This window comes from Fundulus heteroclitus, unplaced genomic scaffold, assembly GCF_011125445.2.
Source record: "Fundulus heteroclitus isolate FHET01 unplaced genomic scaffold, MU-UCD_Fhet_4.1 scaffold_36, whole genome shotgun sequence".
NCBI lineage: Eukaryota > Metazoa > Chordata > Actinopteri > Cyprinodontiformes > Fundulidae > Fundulus > Fundulus heteroclitus.
The window spans coordinates 1,890,392-1,912,775 of NW_023396770.1; the positions used below are offsets into that span (position 1 = coordinate 1,890,392).

At 39.8% G+C, this 22,384-nt stretch overlaps 1 protein-coding gene across 6 annotated transcripts; it reads right to left on the reverse strand.

Moving 5' to 3' along the window:
• Positions 1-1,142: 1,142 nt before the first annotated feature.
• LOC110369265 lies at positions 1,143-22,217 on the reverse strand. 6 transcript variants are annotated; one of them, XM_036130514.1, is made up of 4 exons: positions 19,826-19,861; positions 18,902-18,971; positions 17,511-17,623; positions 14,157-17,355 (listed from the first exon to the last, which is right to left on the reverse strand). In XM_036130514.1, exon 4 carries the CDS (start codon positions 17,289-17,291, stop codon positions 15,048-15,050), a length of 2,244 nt encoding a protein of 747 aa, XP_035986407.1. In that variant the 5' UTR covers positions 17,292-17,355; positions 17,511-17,623; positions 18,902-18,971; positions 19,826-19,861; the 3' UTR covers positions 14,157-15,047. The 6 variants fall into 6 exon arrangements, 5 of the variants coding, with proteins under 5 accessions (XP_035986409.1, XP_035986410.1, XP_035986407.1 ...); XM_036130516.1 differs by lacking the exons at positions 14,157-17,355; positions 18,902-18,971 and adding an exon at positions 1,143-4,067 and having other exon boundaries at positions 19,826-19,901; XM_036130515.1 differs by lacking the exons at positions 18,902-18,971; positions 19,826-19,861 and adding an exon at positions 21,974-22,201.
• Positions 22,218-22,384: the final 167 nt, after the last annotated feature.

Consider the following 22,384-nt stretch of genomic DNA (forward strand, 5'->3'; position numbering starts at 1 on the left):
TAGTTCTCACTGGAGTTATTTAGCCAAGAAGGCTAATTTTTATCAAACTAAAACTCCTTTCCAAAGTTAATTGTCACTGAAATAGAGATAACATCTTTCTTTCACATATGGCGTCCCCTCCCAAATTGATCTGCCTAATGACAGTTCTGTCATCTGCAAACCTCAGGAGATTCACAGACTGGTCCACAGATATTACGTTGAACACAGAACCACGTCTAAAGCCCTGCAGACCTCATTTACTCAGTTGAGGTCAAAGATCATGATTTAACAATAAGAAAGTGTGGTTGGAATTCTAAACTGGTGGAGTGATGAAGTTCCAGCACTTATTGAGAAACAGAGCAGAGATCACATAGATGGAAAGTAATAGCACCCTACGGTCCAGCTTCAGTCTACGTCTGCCTGTCTCTGCTCCTCCTAGCTTTCAGCTCTCCCTAATACTAATTAGTGGCATGAGACAAAACAAAGTCTATCCTAGACAATCAGCATCCCGCACAGCAGCTACACAGCATTTGGCCTTGCAATCAGCAAATAGTGAATCTCATTCACAGCCATCATGTCTCCAAGCCTCCTATGTCCGAGTAGCGTGAGGCCATAGTGACTTCAAAATAATACTCCTTTAACAGGAAGTTAGGCTGAGCAGACATGGCTTCCATTCTCAGTCCAGAAGTCATCCTGGTCATCCACATCTCCTCTGACCTCTCCTAGACTGTGAACACCTCCCACCTGGTGAAGAAGACCCAACAACGACTCTTCTTCCTCAGGAAACTGAAACGGACTGGACTTTCTTTTTAGCTGCTCACAAACTTATTATAGAGCTACAAAAGCATCTTGTGCCTCTGGTTCCACAAGTTCTTGATCTGATGAGAATTATTTACACTGCCTCTCATGTGCTAATGTATATTTGCACATATTTTAACCTCTCAGAGAGAGTTTTCCTGGTATATATGATTTGTTAATAAAGAGGCTCACAGTTTGATTTCACAGGAGGCTGATTGGACAAGCGCCTTTAATCAACATCTAAATGTGGTAAACAGTCAAGATTAATTAAATTCAGTTTACAAGACAAACAGATCCAAGCATTCATGTGTAAGTAAATGTATGCATCTGGTGTGGTCATATTCAGCAGAACATTATTTTGATAATATCTCACCATGGTCATCAGCATTAATGTGTTACAGAGCGCCAGGTGTATATGTGATCAGCACAGAGTCAGATAAAATGAAAGATGATCAGTGAGCTACAACAGAATCAAAACAGAATCAGCCCTGTTTTATTATTAACTATGAATCTGTAATACAGAAAATTGATAATTAGAGGCAGTCTATTTAACTATATGACAGTTTATCTGTCCTAAAGGCTTCTATGCAAGGTTTATATGACAGACTGAACAATGTTTTAACCATGTTTACAGTCATGATTTGCATTCATAGAAACGGTTAGAGTTCTTTATGTCCAATAAAAAAAAGATACAAATAAAAAGAAACAAGGAGCATTTTTAGAGCACTCTACCAAGTTCAAAACTAGTGCAGCAAATAAAGCGTGCAGAGGTGAGTTTTTTAGATCATTTCAGATAGTTTCTGTCAGTGGAGAAAAAAATCTTAATTTTGTGGATTGTTGTTAATTAGCTTCATTCTATATTTATGTTTGGTGCATGTTTTGATAAAGAATTTTAAGGTGTTTTTATAGTAACTTTTTATTTAAAATAAAATGTTCTTGTCTGCTCTGCTTGCTAAAGGAAACAAGCTAAGAGGAAATTAACCTTTTGAGCTCAGCACAACCTTAAAGATCTCTGAGTTCTGGTTGAAACAGCAGCAGGGAATTTATCACACTCTCCATAACTTTGGGAGGGACAGTGTTAAGACGATTCTGAGCAAAATATTCCCCAATTTTTTCTTTGACCTTATGATTGGACCAAACATCAGAGAGTTGCACTATCTTCTCCAATGCTCTGATCCAGTTTAATTGATCTTGATGGCATATTAACAGAGAATCAAGGATGTCATAAATGTCTGATATCTTCCTACATTTGAGTGGTTCTGGTCTGGTTTCAGTAAATGTAAAACTGAATCCTTTGGCCCATTTATGCACTGATTCCACTTCATTATCTAACATTGTCTTTAACTTCTCAGTGTCTGTATCTGCACAGTAAATCATGATGCAACTGTCACAGATAGCAGAAGAGGATGATTCTAAGACCTTCCTGAGATCATTGATAAAGACGGTGAAGAGCAGTCGAGCGAGGAAGCTTCCTCGAGGTAGACCACGGGAACCTTTACGGATGGATAGAAAGGTTTTTATCAGAGAACGAGCTGAATCTGAGAAACCAGAAGTTTTCAGTTTTTCCAAAAGCACATCATGACTGATGGTGTCAAAGGAAGAACTGAAATCCAAGAACACAGCTTGAACCTTTTTATTATTTTGTTCAGCTTCTATCAAATTAGCTTTTGTTTGCTCTATGTTTTCATCATGTGATGCTGAAATGTGTGTTTTGGCCTGTTTAAAGAGAATTCTATCAAAGATTAAACCCAATAGAACGTGGACACTGTCACCATTGATATTCTCCATGAACTGAAATTCTTTACTGCCAATGTGCTTGTTCAGGATGTGACAGATGGGATCAGAGATGTCTTCAGCTGCAAGTTTCAACATTTTTACCTCGGTATCATCAATTCCATCAGAGAAATTATCACAGAGATTCATCACCAAGCTCTTCACTGTTTCAGCATCAATCTCTCTAAAGCTAAATGAATCAGATCCCTTTTGCTTCTTCTTGTTCTGGACCTGAGAACCTTCAGCCACAAACTCTAAAGCAGAGTACGGTTGACGGATAAAATCCAGAGGTCCTGCCTCTGAGGTTGCAGTTCCCTTTTTTGTTATGTTGATCACATGAGCAGGCAAACTCTCTCCGAAATACTCTAGAAATACTTTTAATAAAGCTTTAGAATCAGTTTTAGCCTTCTCAAATTCCTGGACAAAATAAGCTTTCTGATCCTTCTGACTATGTGTTGAAACTCTTTTCTTCAACACCAGAAGTTTTATTTTTTCCCATGGTTGTCTCCTTTCTATTACAGCCTGTTTTATTTTATCCCTGTCGGATATCACAGTTCGTAACTCTTTGTTTAGCCTCAGGGAATCATAAACATCTTGGGTCTGTAACGCAGCGTGTTTGTTTGCTACTGAAAGAAACTTCTCAGTAAATTTTGACAGAGCTTTTGTAGGATTAGTCTCTGTCAGCACATCCCTCCATTGAACTGCCTTCATGTCTTCTTTAAACTGGTTTTGATCAAACTCTTTGTTTGACCTTCTAATCCTTTGAGGAATATTCATACTCTTAACTGTGAAGGTAATGAGGTTATGGTCAGAGCAACCTGTTGCAGTGGATTCTGGTTCTGAGCACAACTCTAGAACAGTAGTATAAATGTGATCAATGCATGTTGATGAGGAGGATTTTAAACTATCCCTGGTATTAACCTTTACAACCTGAGTTAACCCCAGTACAGATATAGCTTTAGGAAGTGTTTTCCACCAGCTCATCCTTCCAGTCAAAGTTTATGTTGCCCATCAGAAAGATGTGTTTCTCATTCTTCTCCTTTGACGCCAAAGTCATGGTGTGATAGATTTCAATTAGACCTAAATCATCATCTGACGGTCTGTAGCAACTTCCCACTAAGACTGATCTGCCAGGAAGCTTCATCTCAACCCAAATGATCTCAGCTTCAGTCTCCATCAGGTCAGACCTTAATGTAGTTTCAATATGATCCTGAACATACAGAGCAACACCACCTCCCTTATTGGTCCTGTCCTTCCTCCACATCCTGAAACCTGGTATGTAAACTTCACTGTCTTTAACTTTGGAGTCTATTTTAGTTTCACACAGAGCTAGAACATGGAGCTTATGTTTTTCAATTATGTATCGAATCTCATTGGTTTTGTTTCTAAGGCCATTTATGTTCAAAAGACCCATTGAACATTTTTCATTGGGTTCTGGTGATGACGTTGCCATGCTGATTACAGTCGATGTCCTCACACTCAGTCAGCGTTGTCCTCCTCTATCGGCAGCTTCAGACCTTCAGAGACACAAAAAGACCCAGGAATGCCAACAAGCTCCTGACTGACTGGAGATTACCAGGACAGGTGATCTCCTACAGCCAATGCTGTCAGGTTAGATCTACTAGAATCAGTAAAATACACACAATAAAATATTTTCCTATTAAAAGCTCACAGGGAGACGCTGGAGCCTCTGGTGTAGATCTGCTTCTCTTCTAACAGCTTCTAACCTTCAGGATGGAGGAACCAGAAGAATCTGCTCTGATGTTGGTCACAGTCGCTGAAATGAGATGAGTCAAAGTTGAATCGTTTAATCTTCACTTCTAACTCATGTTGTGCAATTGTACACTATTAAAAGTAATTTAATGTTTAATAAACAACTTTCTGCCTGTTAAGTATTGTCCAGTGGATATTGTCTCTAGAGCTGATATCAGGACTATAGTTGAAAGGAATGATTCATGGCGATCTTTTATCAGCAAAATCTGCACACACATAGAATAAAGGAGTGACAACTTCTCTTCAAGTTCAAGAATTTACTAACAGAAATAAAATAAACATCCAGAGAACATCACTATATAATGCTGTTTATCTGAATTAACTCTATATTTCAATCAACAAATCCACTACTAGGCTAGTGAAACTTAACTAAACTACTAAGCAAAATGAAGGTAAAAAAGAAGCTAAGCTAAGGAACTATGTAGATGCAAAAGAAACAAAAGAATCAGAATCAGAATCAAAATCAGACATACTTTAATAATCCCAGGGGAAAAGTGTTGTTTCAGTACAATCACCATAACATGAACATACAAAAAGAAAAAGACAACATAAAATGGGTGATCATCATCAGAATAATTCAGTGAACCCTGTTTCAATGCAGATCTGACTTAAAGAACCAAAGCACATCATAATGAACATGGAATGAGGTTAAATTAGCTTAACTAATTTAGAACAACATTTGGCATGTGTTTCAACCCATTCACAATGCAAATCCTGAGATAAACAAAACATTATTTCTAGGGTCACCTGTGGAGTACCACAGGGTTCGGTTCTTGGACCAATTCTCTTTACTATATATATGCTTCTGATTGGCAAAATTATCAGACAGCATGGAATTAATTTCCACTGTTATGCTGATGACACTCAACTATATTTATCCATAAATCCTGATGAATCCAATCAGTTACTTCGACTGCAGTCATGTCTTGATGACATCAAAAGCTGGATGACTTTAAATTTCCTGCACTTAAATTCTGACAAGACAGAAGTTGTAATCTTTGGACCAGAGTCCTCAAAAAATAAACTTCTTAATCAATCACTTAATCTGGATGGCATTAACTTGGCCTCTGGTAATAAAGTTAAAAATCTTGGTGTTATTTTTGACCAAGACATGTCATTTAAATCCCATATTAAACAGGTTTCCAGAGTTTCCTTTTTTCACCTCAGGAATATCGCCAAAATTAGAAACATTCTGTCCAGGAGTGATGCTGAAAAACTAGTCCATGCATTTGTTACTTCAAGGCTGGACTATTGTAATTCTTTACTATCAGGAAGTCCACAAAATGCAGTTCAAAGCCTTCAGCTGATCCAAAATGCTGCAGCAAGAGTTCTGATGAAAATCAACCAGAGGGATCATATTTCTCCATGTTTAGCTTCCCTTCATAGGCTTCCTGTTAAATCTAGAATAGAATTTAAAATTCTCCTTCTAACGTATAAAGCCCTTAATAATCAAGCTCCATCATATATCAGAGCTCTGATCACCCCGTATGTTCCTAACAGAGCACTTCACTCTCAGACTGCAGGTCTGCTGGTGGTTCCTAGAGTCTCTAAAAGTAGAATGGGAGGCAGATCCTTTAGCTATCAGGCTCCTCTCCTGTGGAACCAACTCCCAGTTTTGGTCCGTGAGGCAGACACCCCGTCTACTTTTAAGACTAATGTTAAAACTTTCCTTTGTGACAAAGCTTATAGTCAGAGTGGCTCATGTTACCCTGAGCTACCTCTATAGTTATGCTGCTATAGGCTTAGGCCGCTGGAGGACATCAGGGTCTATTTTTCTCACTCTGCTGATTTCAACTGTTCTCCAGTCTACTGTTCTCCAGTTTTGCATTGTATTGCATTGAAATGACTGTTGTCATTTCAGCTTTTAACGTTTTGCTCTCTCTCCTTTTTCTTTACAGTAGGTACACCTGGTCTGACGTTCTGTTTGCTGTGACATCATCCAGGGAGGACAGATCATCCGCTACTACCATCTAATGTAGAACAGATTACTGGATCAATGTGAGCTTCTGTGCTTTTTTGTCTGTTTTGTTGTGTCTCTGCCCTTCCTGTTAATGGATGCATGCTAAGTATGAGGGATTCTCCAGGAGTGAATGCTGCTTGTCGGGACTTTGAAGCAATCAACTGGTTCCCTTATAGACATGGAACCAGTTGAGAGGTGGACACACTCCGCCTGCTCGGACACTTTTTTCTCTGCTCCCTGCTTGCTTGCATTTTCTTGCCTTTTACTTTTTATCTCCTTTTTATCTCTTAACCAAAACCACAGAAAGTTGGATTTAGTTATTTTATTTATTTTCTTTTATTTATTTTTTGATTTTGAAAAGATGCCTACCTTCACCACAATGAACTTTGACAAGCTTTTACAGAAGATAGCTGTTATGGAACTGAAAATCTGTCGACTCGAAGTGAATTATGATGTAAACTCCGTGTATGGAAATGAAACAACCCTGCCTATGATTCCGAACGGTGACCACCAGCCCAGCGACTCAGCGAACAAACAGTTCCCTGAGGAAAATGAAAATCCCTGGACCCCCATGGGTGCAAGACCAAAGGATCAACAAACCCCATACCTAGACAAAGAAAACTGGCCTAGACTACAGAGAGATGTCCCAAGACAAGTGAAACAACAGCGGGCTGTTCTCACAGCAAATGATAGGAGTACACCTGCTGGAAATGCTGGAATTCCGTTACTAAACAGATTCGCTCCGCTCCAAGATGTGACCCAGGAGGATCATGACATCAATCAAAGGTATGTCAACAATTTTCGTTCTAACCTATCAGAGAAAAGACATGCCACAGGGCCAAGGACCCCGATATTATGCAATAGATCTGTAAGTGGGATTAAGCATTTCTGTAACAAGAAAAACACAGAGGTGTTGATTTATAACGATAGAAACTGTGGCCTGGTGTCTAATGTATCAGACACCCTTCCAAGGATCTTGAAAGAACGCTCGACCTTGGAAAAACTCATAATACAAGCTGAAGCCCTGGGCGACGTCAACCGGATTAGAAAATCAGAAGTATTGAAAGAGGATTACATTCGTCTGTTGAACTTAGTTGATGGCCTTAATGTCAAGGTGTTTCTCAGCAGCCCTCAAGCGCCCATTAATTGTGAAGATGAGATTTTTTCCAGAATTCTGATGCTAAACAAATGGCTGGAAAAAAACGTATAAACAAACAACTGTAACCTTCACAGACAACTTTAACATATTTTGGGAGAGGAGACATCTGTTTAGCAGCAATGGTTTCTGGATGTTTAACAGAAAGTTGTTCAAGCACTTCATGAGGTTCTTCCTTAATGAGAACATGGAGGAAATAAAGCTGCTTTAAATTAATTGACATCAACATGACTAATTTTGCTTTCCTTAGTTGACAATCAGTAAAGGTGCGTTCTCACCTGTGATTTTCAGGTAAAATCAATGCTTGTCAGACACCGACCCAACTCCTGCTGCTTCTCAGCTGATCCTCACCCTTTAAATACGTCCATCCTGATGTGTGTCAGGGCAAAGATCTGAGCAGAAGTTCCTCTGCCTGCTTTCTGAGGAACGTCGTCCTTTTGTTCGTTCCAGGCAACAAACATGAAGGAATTTCACTCACCGTCACAAAGGTGTTGATTGTTGATCCTGTAACAATGCAGGTATGAACACACCTGAGATCGACGATCAGAAAGGAGACAGAACAGACAGAAGCTTCAATAAACCCCCCTGAGGCTGTTTATTCTCTCTAACTCCAACCAACCACAGTCACTGTTTAGTCGACTTGTTTCATTTCTGACTCGGAGTCTCTGAACCAACAGGTTTGATCTGGATCACCTCAGACTGGTTCTCCAGGTTCCCTGGAAGGAGTTTATGCTGCTTCAGCAAATGAAACTCCACAGGTTTTAATCACAAGTGTCCAATAAGCAGCTTTGAACTCAACAAAAGGCTGAAGATCAGTTTGTCTAAAAGGAAACAGACCAAAAATAATCAGAGGAAAGAGCTCCGACTGAAATAAATTATTATTCATGTAAAAGCTACTTCATGCTTTAATTTATTAATAAATATTGAACCATAAAAAGAGAAGACTGGTAAGATAGTTATAAATAGTTTTATAAAACATTCCTTAATATTTGTTTCAGTATTTTACCAACAGGTGCTCTAAAAACTACAGAGAGCGTGTTTAGAAGGATGTTTAGCAGAATTGAAATCATGTAGAGCTTTGAGGATCTTCCAGAAAGTTTCATCTTTATGAGACTCAGTGAGAACAACAGAGGATCCTGTAATGATGCTGCTATGTAAACAACCAAGAAAACACGTTTGGTATTTCAGCAGAAACCTCAACTACAATTAAGACGTTCCAGAGACCAAGGATGGCCTAATGACACAACATGATGGCAGTGTTTTTATTCACTCAGTTTCTAAGCAGTGAAGAGGGGGAAGCAGTGCAGTACCAACACTGTTTATAGTGGGGATTTAAAAAGGGGGGACTGGAGGTTGTGTTCCAACTACAGAGGAATCACATTCTTAAGCCTCCCTGGTAAGGTCTATTCAGGGGTTCTGGAAAGGAGGGTCCGTCGGATAGTCGAATCTCGGATTCAGGAAAAGCAGTGTGGTTTTCGTCCTGGCCGTGGAACACTGGACCAGCTCTACACCCTCAGCAGGATCCTGGAGGGGGCATGGGAGTTTGCCCAACCAGTCTATCAGCCCATTTACACTACCCTTTTTTAACCGATCCATGCTGAGTTCAGACCAAGCTTGGATCAGTTAACCATGCTGAGCTTGGTTCTTACGACCATTTACACATCACGCCTAGTGACGATCTGCGGTACTACTGCTCTCTAGGATTGAAGGAGGGACTCAAGCAAATCAAAATGGCGGCGCCCTTAACATTCAGGAAGTTGTGTTTAGGTATAATTTTAAAATTAGGCAACCTTTGGTGAATTTACTTGACAGACGCAGGAAACAACGCCAGACGCTGAGGTTCATCACAATGCTAAGCAGAATCATCACTGGAGACTGCGTGGCATGGTAGGAAAGCTAGTATTTTTATGAATGTCAGCTGACTGTAAGGAGATTTTTAACGCCATTTTACGTTGTCCCTCAGTACCTGAATGTCAGCAGTGTTGAGGGGTCTGCTCATGCGTTCTTTGTTATCAGAGAACCGAGCCACTGAAAAACTGGGCTGAGCCCACCTATCGAACTGGTCTAGATTCAGCGCGGTCCGGTTGTGCTTGACACGGTGCAGTTCAGTGGCGTTCCATTTACACTCAATAGTTATCTCAGTTACAGCACTCGAACCGTTCTCGGCACGGTTAAAAAAGAGTAGTGTAAATGGGGCTTATATGTGCTTTGTGGATCTGGAGAAGGCATTCGACCGTGTCCCTCGGGGGATCCTGTGGGGGGTATTCCGGGAGTATGGAGTACCGGACCCTTTAATAAGGGCTGTCAGGTCTCTGTACGACCGGTGTCAGAGTCTGGTCTGCATTGCCGGCAGTAAGTCGGACTCGTTTCCGGTGCCAGTTGGACTCCACTAAGGTTGCCCCTTGTCACCGATTCTGTTCATAACTTTTATGGACAGAATTTCTAGGCGCAGCCAAGGTGTTGAGGGGATCTGTTTTGGTGGCCTTAGGATTGTGTCTCTGCTATTCGCAGATGATGTGGTTCTATTGGCTTCATCAGGGCGTGATCTACAGCTCTCACTGGAGCGGTTCGCAGCCGAGTGCGAAGCGGCTGGGATGAGGATCAGTGCCTCCAAATCCGAGACCATGGTCTTGAGCCGGAAAAGGGTAGAGTGCTACCCCTAGTGGAGGATGTTAAGTATCTTGTTGACAAATTGGGGGAAGATGGAGCGGGAGATCGACAGGCGGATTGGTGCGGCGTCTGCTGTGAAGCGGGCGCTGTACCGATCCGTTGTGGTGAAGAGAGAGCTGAGCCAAAAGGCGAGGCTCTCGATTTACCGGTCGATTCACATTCCTACCCTCATCTATGGTCATGAGCTTTTCTTCACACTCATTAATGTTGGAGAAGACAAAATTGTCCTGCATACTACCTCATCTTCCTGTGTGCTCCAGACATCTGCAAGTTTCCTAAGTTTTATTTTGTGGAAGAGGATGCAAAAGTTCTTTTATCATATACCTGGTATTTGTGTATACTTCAGATATTTGTTGTTGTTGTTAAGTCATTTCACACAGATAGTTATTTTAAAAAGTTTATGCTCTATGCACTATGAAAAAAAGCCTATTTGACTACATTTTTATGGGTAATTATCCAAAAACTGAAAATATAAACTCTTTAATCTAAAAACATGTTTACAGTATTACGTCTGCTGCCCTCTGCTGGACGGTGCCTAAAACACCACATACTAAACTCACCACACCAGTGTTTGTGAATCCGGCGAGTTTTAAGTGGTTTTCTTTGCATTACGGATCCTAAATTTAAATAACTTTATGCAGAAGGACAATTTGTAACATGGATCAGACATGTTGGAGAGGGAAAACCTGCAGGACAAATTCTCCTAAAGAGCAGAACTGGAAAACACAGAAGCCCACAACGCTGCAGTATTAACACATACTTCATATTTATAGAAAGAGATCACTTCTGCTGCTAAATCACAAACAGACCTTACAATGCAATTATTCTTAAACTCTGGATTCTGGAAATGTGGAATGGACCAGATTATGGCCAAGATTGAATAAAGCCCCAATACCAAACTTTTGACCTTCATATTAGCCTGATTTGAGTTATATTATTTGATTTTCCATGTCAGTATACAGCACTCAGTGTGTATTGATGATCTGTGTGGGCTGTCCTTTTGAAAAAAATGCGCATATGTGACTTGAGAGGCGCAGATCCGTCACTCAGAAAGTCATGTGACCCAGAACACCCCTTAAACAAGAGAGCAAAGCCAGGGGTCGACAGGGGCACTAAACCTGGAACTTTAAGTTCTAAGCCCCCTAGTGGTCAAAAGTTACATAATATTAGTTTTAATTATGTATAAAAATCTGTGGCAGTAAAATCATCAGAACTTTGGTTCTGGTGCTCACCATTTAAGGTAAGTTGAGGAGATAAGAAATAACTATTGTTCAACAAAGGGCAAATTCAGACATGGCTGTGACAAAAAACAGACTGAGTTACACACTATTTTAGTAATAAAAACAAGCTGATATAAAGAGAGAACTTTTCAGAAAGGCAAAAAAACTAAATAATGTTACACAGTTATTGATAATACTGCATATTCAGATGAAAATGGAGTATACCAGTTGAGAAGAGTAAAATCTAGAATCCGATTTACATAACGATGTGACAGAGTGTAGTGCCGTTGAGCCATGAAGAGAAAAGTATGCTTGTGAAGATTCTCAGTCATCCAGGTCATGTTCATTCCAAAAAAAGTTATAAAACAAAAAATAACTGGACTTTTTTCGAAGTTTTGATGTTTAGTCTCCGAGAGACTTTCTCCGAGAGACTTTCTCCGAGAGACTTTCTCAATTCAAAATGTCTGGAGTAGTGTGGAATTCCAAGTTTATATTATTGCCTAAACAAAGGCCTTGTTATGGCTTAGATAACATGTAAATTAAATCAAAACTGGTTCAACCCTTTGTAATGAGGAGTCGTTGGGCTCATTTGTAACCATTGATAACAGGCAAAGTTTATGGGGAAAACTTGGTCTGATCCGGAGAGACGGCATCCATCCCACTTTGGATGGTGCAGCTCTTCTTTCTAGGAATCTGGCCGGATTTATTAGTTCTCCTAAATGCTGACAGCCCAGGGTCCAGACCAGGAAGCAGAGCCGTAGTTTAACACACCTCTCTGCAGCTTCTGTACTGTTACCCACCCATTATACTATTGAGACGGTGTCTTTCCCACAGCAAAAACTGAATAAATCAAAAACTGATGTAAAAGGAACAAATCATAAAAATCTAATAAAAATCAATACGGCTCACCTTGAACCAAAAAATAAAACAATTAAATGTGGTCGATTAAATATAAGGTCTCTCCCTCCAAAGGCTTTGTTAGTTAATGAATTGATTTCTGATAATCAGATTGATTTATTTTGTCTCAAAGAAACCTGGCTACAAGAGGACTACGTTAGTATAAATGAGTCAACTCCCTCTAATTATTCAAATTTTCACATTCCCAGATCTGTGGGAAGAGGAGGAGGAGTAGCAACTATCTTTCTGTCTAATTTATTAATTAGTCACAGGCCAATTAATAACTACAGTTCTTTTGGACATTTAACCCTCAGTTTCCCTCATCCAAATTGCAAAGCAATAAAACCTCTTCTGTTTGTTGTTTTGTATCGTCCACCAGGCCCTTTTTGGATCAGTTTTGGATCAGTTGTCAGACTTCTTATCTGATTTGGTGATAAATACTGACAAGGTTATTATAGTGGGGGATTTCAACATTTATGTTGACACAGAATGTGATAACCTTAGTGTAGCCTTTAAAACTATCCTAGATTCAATTGGTTTTGCTCAAAATGTGCATAAACCGATGCACTGTTGGCTTCATACTTTAGACCTCATGCTGCACATGGCATTGATTGTGAAGAATTGATCCAAAATGCTGCAGCAATAGTTCTGATGAAAATCAACAAGAGGGATTATATTTCTCCTGTTTTAGCTTCCCTTCATTGGCTTCCTGTTAAATCAAGAATAAAATGTAATATTCTCCTTTTTACGTATAAAGCCCTTAATAATCAAGCTCCATCATATATCAGAGCTCTGATTACCCCGTATGTTCCTAACAGAGCACTTCGCTCTCAGAGTGCAGGTCTGCTGGTGGTTCCTAGAGTCTCTAAAAGTAGAATGGGAGGCAGATCCTTTAGCTATCAGGCTCCTCTCCTGTGGAACCAACTCCCAGTTTTGGTCCGTGAGGCAGACACCCTGTCTACTTTTAAGAATAATCTTAAAACTTTCCTTTGTGACAAAGCTTCTAGTCAGAGTGGCTCATGTTACCCTGAGCTACCTCTATAGTTATGCTGCTATAGGCTTAGGCTGCTGGAGGACATCAGGGTCTATTTTTCTCACTCTGCTGATTTCAACTGTTCTCCAGTCTACTGTTCTCCAGTTTTGCATTGCATTGCATTGAAATGACTGTTGTCATTTCAGCTTTTAACTTTTTGCTCTCTCTGTTTTTTTCATAGTAGGTACACCTGGTCTGGCATTCAGTTAGCTGTGACATCATCCAGGGAAGACAGATCACCCGCTATTACCATCTAATGTAGAACAGATTACTGGATCAATGTGAGCTTCTGTGCTTTTTTGTCTGTCTTGTTGTGTCTCGGCTCTGTCTTCTCTAACCCCAGTCGGTCGAAGCAGATGACCGTTCATACTGAGCCCGGTTCTGCTGGAGGTTTTTCCTTCCCGTTAATGGGGAGTTTTTCTTTCCACTGTCGCTTCATGCTTGCTCAGTATGAGGGATTGCTGCAAAGCCATGGACAATGCAGACGACTCTCCCTGTAGCTCTACGCTTCTCCAGGAGTGAATGATGCTTGTCGGGACTTTGATGCAATCAACTGGTTCCCTTATATAGGACATTTTTGACCAATCTGTATAATCTGACCCACCCAATGTGTATAATATGATTGAATTTGACTTTGTAAAGTGCCTTGAGATGACATGTTTCATGAATTGGTGCTATATAAATAAAATTGAATTAAATTGAATTGAATTGAATTGAATTGTTGGCCTGCAAATTAGGCCAAACTGGTCCATGCCTTTGCAATGAAAAGTTGTCAGGGTCAGTATTGGCCTGTCTTACAGGAGTGATGTTTTCAGGAGTGAAGAGTTCCCTCAGTTCCAAGTTCCAAGACTTGAGATATACGTGCAGAGAGAGGAATATATAAAAAAACCAAGGAAAAACTGAAATAAAACCATTTTACTAAAAGAAGAGCTGTATAGCTAACAAAATGCAGATTAGCCATTTTTAACATACTCTGCTAATTATAACAGATGAAAAAAACAATGACATTGTACATAAAGCAAAGTAGTTATATGCATGATATGTTTGATTCAGTCTAAAATTAAAGATAAACATTGAGCTAAAACAGAAATTATGAATCTCTAATACAGAAAATGAATATTTAGAGGCAGTCTATTTAACTCCATGACAGAGTTTATATGCCCTAGACGCTTCTATACGAAGTTTATATCACATATTGAACAATGTTTTAATTGTGTTTACTGTCATTATTTTTATTCATAGAAAGTTTTATAGTTTTATTCTGTAAAATAAAAGAAAGAGATACAAATAACCAGAAAAAACAAGAATATTTAGAGCCACATAGTTCAAAACTAGATAAGTAAAGAAATGGTCAATTTTTCTCATCTGTTCTGCTTGCTAAAGGAAACAAGCTAAGAAGAAACTAACCTTTATGACTTCAGCACAACTGTAAGAGATTATGAGATTACAGAGACTGGACTGCAAAGTTGGTTGCCATGGCAATAACAGATAAAAGGACCCTGAAGGCACAGAGTCAGACACGCCCCTGAATGGGTGGACACAATGTTTCCTATTTAATGTCTGTGTGAGAGAACAAACGGGGTTTTCAGGTACCGGTTGCGTTGTGTTGTTATGAGAACCCAGTACTGAAACTGTAAACATCCTTTTGCCTTTTAGATTAAATATGGTAAAATCTAATTACGGTTTAAATAGTCTTTTTACTACTACAGAAGTTTACAATAGAAACACCACATTATCAGATAAAAGAACCAGGGGAGACCGAGAACAGGTCTATAGGTTAACACAACCTTAAAGATCTCTGAGCTCTGGTTGAAACAGCAGCAGGGAATTTATTACACTCTCCCCAACTTTCCCTAACCGTCTCTTACCAAAATAATCCCCAATTTTTTCTTTGACCTTATGATTGTACCAAACATCAGAGAGTTGCACTATCTTCTCCAATGCTCTGATCCAGTTTAATTGATCTTGATGACATATTAACAGAGAATCAAGGATGTCGTAAATGTCTGATATCTTCCTACATTTGAGTGGTTCTGGTCTGGTTTCAGTAAATGTAAAACTGAATCCTTTGGCCCATTTATGCACTGATTCTACTTCATTATCTAACACTGTCTTTAACTTCTCAGTGTCTGTATCTGCACAGTAAATCATGATGCAACTGTCACAGACCGCAGAAGAGGATGTTTCTAAGACCTTCCTGAGATTATTGATAAAGACGGTGAAGAGCAGTCGAGCGAGGAAGCTTTGTCGAGGCAGACCACGGGAACCTTTACGGATGGATAGAAAGGTTTTTGTCAGAGAACGAGCTGAATCTGAGAAACCAGAAGTTGTCAGCTTTTCCATCAGTAGGTCATGACTGATGGTGTCAAAGGAAGAACTGAAATCCAAAAACACAGCTTGAACTCTTTTCCCTTTTATAGTCATTGTGTCCCAATTACTTTTTATTTCCTTGATTTCTTCATCCAGTGATGGCGAGGGGATCAAGCTATTATCAATAAAGTGTTTTTTGGCCTGTTGAAAGAGAATTAAATCAAAGATTGAAGCTAACATAACATGGACACTGTCAATATTGCTGTTCTCCCTGAAATGAATATTTTTCTTTAAGGTTTTGAGCTGAGAAGGACACTTGTTGCTGGAGAAGCATCTATTCAGGATGTGACCGATGGAATCAGAGATGTTGTCAGCCTCAGTTTCATCTATTCCATGAGCCGCATGGTCACAGAAATGCATCACTAATGTCCTCACTGTTTCAGCATCAATTTCTTTAAAGCTAAATTGTTGTGGTCCCTCTTCCTGCATGTTGTTCTGGACCTGAGAACCTTCAGCCACAAACTCTAAAGCAGAGTACGGTTGATGGATAAAATCCAGAGGTCCTGCCTCTGAGGTTGCAGTTCCCTTTTTTGTTATGTTGATCACACGAACAGGCAAACTCTCTCCGAAATACTCTAGAAATACTTTTAATAAAGCTTTAGAATCAGTTTTAGCCTTCTCAAATTCCTGGACAAAATAAGCTTTCTGATCCTTCTGACTATGTGTTGAAACTCTTTTCTTCAACGCCAAAAGTCTTATTTTTTCCCATGGTTGTCTCCTTTCTATTACAGCCTGTTTTATTTTATCCCTGTCAGATATCACAGTTCGTAACTCTTCGTTTAGCCTCAGGGAATCATAAACATCTTGGGTCTGTAACAGAGCAGGTTTGTTTGCCACTGAAAGAAACTTCTCAGTAAATTTGGACAGAGCTTTTGTAGGATTAGTCTCTGTCAGCACATCCCTCCATTGAACTGCCTTCATGTCTTCTTTAAACTGGTTTTGATCAAACTCTTTGTTTGACCTTCTGATCCTTTGAGGAATATTCATACTCTTAACTGTGAAGGTAATGAGGTTATGGTCAGTGCAACCTGTTGCAGTGGATTCTGGTTCTGAGCACAACTCTAGAACATTAGTATAAATGTGATCAATGCATGTTGATGAGGAGGATTTTAAATTATACCTGGTTTTAACCTTCACAACCTGAGTTAACCCCAGTACAGATATAGCTTTGGGAGTGTTTTCCACCAGCTCATCATTCCAGTAAATGTTTAAGTCGCCCATCAGAAAAATGCCTCTCTTAATCTTCTCCTTTGACGCCAAAGTCATGGTGTGATAGATTTCAATTAGACCTAAATCATCATTTGGCGGTCTGTAGCAACTTCCCACTAAGACTGATCTTTCAGGAAGCTTCATCTCAACCCAAATGATCTCAGCTTCAGTCTCCATCAGGTCGGACCTTAATGTAGTTTCAATATGATCCTGAACATACAGAGCAACACCACCTCCATAATTGGTCCTGTCCTTCCTCCACATCCTGAAACCTTTTATGTAAACTTCACTGTCTTTAACTTTGGAGTCTATTTTAGTTTCACACAGAGCCAGAACATGGAGCTTATGTTTTTCAATTATGTATCGAATCTCATCGGTTTTGTTTCTAAGGCCATTTATGTTCAGAAGGGCCATTGAACATTTTTCATTGGGTTCTGGTGATGACGTTGCCATGCTGATTACAGTCGATGTCCTCACACTCAGTCAGCGTTGTCCTCCTCTATCGGCAGCGTCAGACCTTCAGAGACACAAAAAGACCCAGGAATGCAAACAAGCTCCTGACTGACTGGAGATTACCAGGACAGGTGATCTCCTACAGCCAATGCTGTCAGGTTAGATCTACTAGAATCAGTAAAATACACACAATAAAATATGTTCCTATTAAAAGCTCACAGGGAGACGCTGCAACCTCTGGTGTAGATCTGCTTCGATCCTATAGTCGGCTCAGCCTCTAACCTTCAGGATGGAAGAACCAGAAGAATCTGCTCTGATGTTGGTCACAGTCGCTGAAATGAAAACAAATCAGAGTCACAGTTTGATCATTTTGGCCAAACGGTAAAGTTGTCTGCGTATATTCCTAGTATAGGCAGCTTGGGGGAACTTTCATTCATACAACTGCAGAAATCTTTGCAATAATGGTTTCTCAGTATTCAATTAACTTTGAACACTCCCACGCACAATGGTGTAGGGTAAACCTTTCCTTCTAAACATTTAGGTGTCTGGGATATTATGATACCAAAGGTTGTTTGACTGAGGTAATGCAAGTTCTCATTAACTACGTGTGCTGTAATAACTTAATTCTTGAAATTACTGTTTTTGAGAACGTGAGCATGCCTTTTCCCATCCGACTGTAAGGCAAGGCAAGTTTATTTAAATAGCATTTTTCAGTAACAAGATAATTGAAACTTCTGTATGTGAGCAGAAAAACAATACAGAAGAAAATATTACATACATTAACAAAGGTATAAGCTAAGCAAATCATTGACTAGATTTCTTTCATACATTATCACGCACTACCTAATTGTTTCCATTCATAATGAGAAATAAACTAAGTAAATCCTTAGGGGTTTCTGATCTAGAATAATTTTATTTAGGAGCAAGCAGAATAAAGGTAAAAAGCCCAGCGAAGGTTCCAAGTCACAGATGTCGCAGAAAGTGGGAGTAGAGTGTTTTGTTTACATAACATCCAGGAGAAATTACGATTCTCTGCCTTTCAGGGCTGACACTGTGGATCCAGATTCTGATAGCACCATTTGTTTTGGGCAGGCAGACTATTGTTTTTCTGTCTGCCTAAAACTGTCACTGTTTATTCTCAATGTCAATTTGATAAGAAATTACTTATACAAAATTGAGATCCACTGAGATACAAAATTGTCAATTTGTATCTCAGTGGACCTCTCATGCCCATTTATTGTGGATATTAGAAAAAATGTGCAAAAAAAACAACAACTACAACCTTCATAGAAAACTTCAATATTTTCTTGGACTTAAGACATCTTTTAAAAAATGACAGTTTCTCTCTAAATAGATCAGGTGAAAAATTCCTTCTTTCCAATATGTTCTGTTCTGTGAACCATACCGTAGCTACTTTGTCCTTAAACAAAGTAGAGCAAGTTCATAGATAGAGGAAGCGCCCAGTACATCCCATAACAGCAAAGATAAAGATACCAAGGTAGATGACCCAGAAAGAGACTTCATCACTATCATCACAGGACTCAATCCAGATCTTAACAGGACAAAACATTTGGACCCCTGATAACCCCAAGAAAGGAACCAGAACTTACCTCCCCCCAGACACGAGCTCAGACTGCACCCACCTCCCCTTTCTCTCCACTCAGCCCAGATGTCTCTTTCCTGGATTTCACCAACAACATGAAAGCGTTTTTTAAGATTGGGATACAGGTGACATATTGTCCACACAGCCACCTTCACAGTCCAGGCTTTTGACACTAAACCTTCATCTTCATCTTCTGAAAGCCTCCAAACCTGTCTCCTCCACATATCAATGATGATGTCTGAGCTGAGGACCTTCAGAGCACTTCAGTGTGATAAATACTGGATCCCAGAGGTAACTTTATCAGACATGATTTCCAGAACAAGCTCGAGCCCCTGATGGAAGATAGCTGTAAAATATCTGTGATGACATGTAGAAGAACGAACAAAGCTAGAAGGACAACAAACAGAAATAAACAAGCATACTTAAAAGCCATAAATTGTGAGATTTCAACGGTTAAACAACGACCAGCCGCTTTGACGTCTTCCAGTCAGGTTTCCTCACCACAGTATAGAGACCGCCCTCATCAAGGTGTTCAATGACATCCATATAAAAGCAGACTGTGGAAGAACTGTTCTGGTATTACTGGACCTCAGTGCAGCATTCGATACTGACGATCACTCCATTCTGTTAGAACGCCTGGAAAACTGGGTCGGCCTTTCTGGTACAGCTCTCAATTTAAATCCTACTTAAAGGACTTTTAGTGTCAGTAGGTAACTTTACATCAGAGACGACATAAATCACATGTGGGGTTCCCGAAGGGTCCATCATGGGTCCCTCCTGTTCTAGATCTACATGCTCCTCTAGCTCAGATCATAAAAACATCATCAGCTACCATCACTATGCAGACGACACACAGCTCTACATCACCATGTCACCAGGTGTTTTCACAGGTCTGACAGGAAAAATCACTTGTTTGATTTAAGTCCCTTACTGTGTAAGATGGTGAGTCTGGCCAGGAGCAGAAACACAGAGAGCTGGATGGTGGCTGATGCTGAGTTTCTGGGGAACGTCAGAGGATGGACAGGCAGGCCGGGTCGCAGAGTGGACTCATGGGAAAGCAGCACACAGGTGGAAGCACTAGGCAGCCGAGTGGCTGGGAAGGCTTTAGGAAGACGGACAGAGGTTTCTTTCTGGGAGATGACCCAATGAGTCTGAGGCATTCAGCCGGGAAAGCTTACTTGGTTCTACCTGCAGACACAGGAATGGAGCTGAGGTCAGCTGAGGATCTGCCGAACTTTGGAAACAGAGAACATGAAGCTAGTCTTGGAAAGATCAAGGTAAGTAGCAATCAGGATTCTTAAAACAGTGACTTGGTTAGGGACCATTCTGGTTGAGTTAATGCTGTTACACCTTCTCTCTGTCCTCTGATGTCCTCACAGATCTGTGATCCTGACTGGTTATGGTTCAGTTAACATTTGTTTATAGTTTGACTTTATTAATATGTTTAATTTAAAAAGGTAATGTTTTCTTGAAATGTTATACACCTGACATATTTGAATAAATGTGAGAAGCTTGCTTGTTCTGGTTCTGCTGGAGGTTCTCCTCTCTGTTAAAGGGGAGTTTTCCTCTCCACTGTCGCTTCATGCATGCTCAGTATGAGGGATTGCTGCAAAGCCATCAACAATGCAGACGACTGTCCACTGTGGCTCTACGCTCTTTCAGGAGGAGTGAATGCTGCTTGGAGAGACTTGATGCAACCTGCTGGGTTTCCTTAGAGAGGAAACTTTCTCACCAACCTGGAGGATCTGATGGAGGCTGACTCTGGAAAGAACCTTGAGATTACTTGTTTCATGAATTGGCGGTATATAAATAAAATTTAATTGAATTTTTTAAATTAAGTTAATTGAATTTAATTGAAAGTTATTCCTAATACTAATCTAGACAGGATATTAAATAGGTAAGGCCATTCTATTTGGTCAAATACTTGCCAAGCATCCAGTGATATAATTGCTGTCTCATTATTACACATTATGCACATTGTTTACTATGTTATTACCTGTACCCATTGTTTATTGTCTGTTGGTTGTTGTGCATATCCTAAGTTGGGGTGTGTCCTGAAAAAATGTTCACTATGGTAATGTCTTGATACTTATTACACATTTTTCATAGTGTATGTTGAGAACTTGTTAAATCTTTGTATCCACTCTAAGTAGGCTTATCCGTCTGTAGGAGGAGTATTTGGAAGAAGATTTGCCTGGTTCCAGGATCAGGGTTATAACTGCTAGCCTCAAAAGGGGAGGGAGGGTTCTGCATGTTGGTATGACTCATGTAAATGCAGAACATCTGGACTGAATCAGCAGAAACACATTTATTTCACAACGGTTTTAGTGAGAAAAGGGCCTGGCAGCACATCTTAACCAAATGCGTTTTTTTGTGGAATCTGGTCAAATAAAGCTGCTAATTTACATTATGAGACTCATTCTGTACGTGACAAAGCCTTTAGTCATAAGATTTGTATCCTCAAAATGTACCGTTGTCCACAGCATAATAGTAAAGGGACTAGAAATATTTCAGGCAGCTGCAGGACAGATAACGTTGAGACAGGTAGATATCATATTCATCAACACTAGAGATAAAAGAATAATATTTATTTATAGACAATCAGGAATGAATGTAAGCATTCACTGCAGAAGAAGAGGCATATACACAAAAAATCTGGGATACAGAACAAAAAACTGATTATTTACAGGAGGGGTAAATTCATGTAACCTCTATTTTAATTTTTACCCACGTAATTCTTGTTTCTGTTAGAATGGACCTAACAGCTTTTATTTTGAAGGAGTGACAAAAAAACAGAAGTGGAAGTGAGAGTAGTCTTTCCATGCTGAAACAGTGGTTTCCTCGTGACACATGATAATCATGAAGCGTTTTTATATTTTTTGATGTAGAGCACTTCGAATCATCTTGTTACTCAAAAGTGTTTTATAAATAAACTTTAGTGCAATTCTAAGACACCTTCTGTTTAAACAGCTACACTCATAATGCAGAGGTTTCAGTACAACACAGTCAAGCTGTATGGCTCTCAAAAACATTTAATGTGTACATTTAAGTATTCATAGATAAAACTAAAATTACTTACCTTTAAAGTTGAGGAACTTCATAAGCCAAAGCTGTCTTTCTCAGGTTTCTAAGGTCTTTATCGTCCGATCTCCATTTCACAGATCAGGGTTGGTGGAAATCCAGAGTGAGTTGTGAGATAAATTCCTGTATACCCTGACTTTTTCGTTTCAGACAGTTTGGAAGCCGTCACCCTGAGTCATATTATGACAAACTACTGCGTGTTTGTTCTAGTGGGAAAACCCAGCATAGAAGAGAAAAAGGCGTGTCCTTTCTGGATGAGCCTGTAGCTGCTGAGGGCAAAAACTTCAGAGTGTCTCCATCCGGAGAGGCTGCTCAGACCACAATAAATGTCTCATCCTTTCCAGAATAATAGATTTTTGAGCATTTCTGATTTTCTCCGTAACATTCTCAGCCCACACGTCAGTTCTGA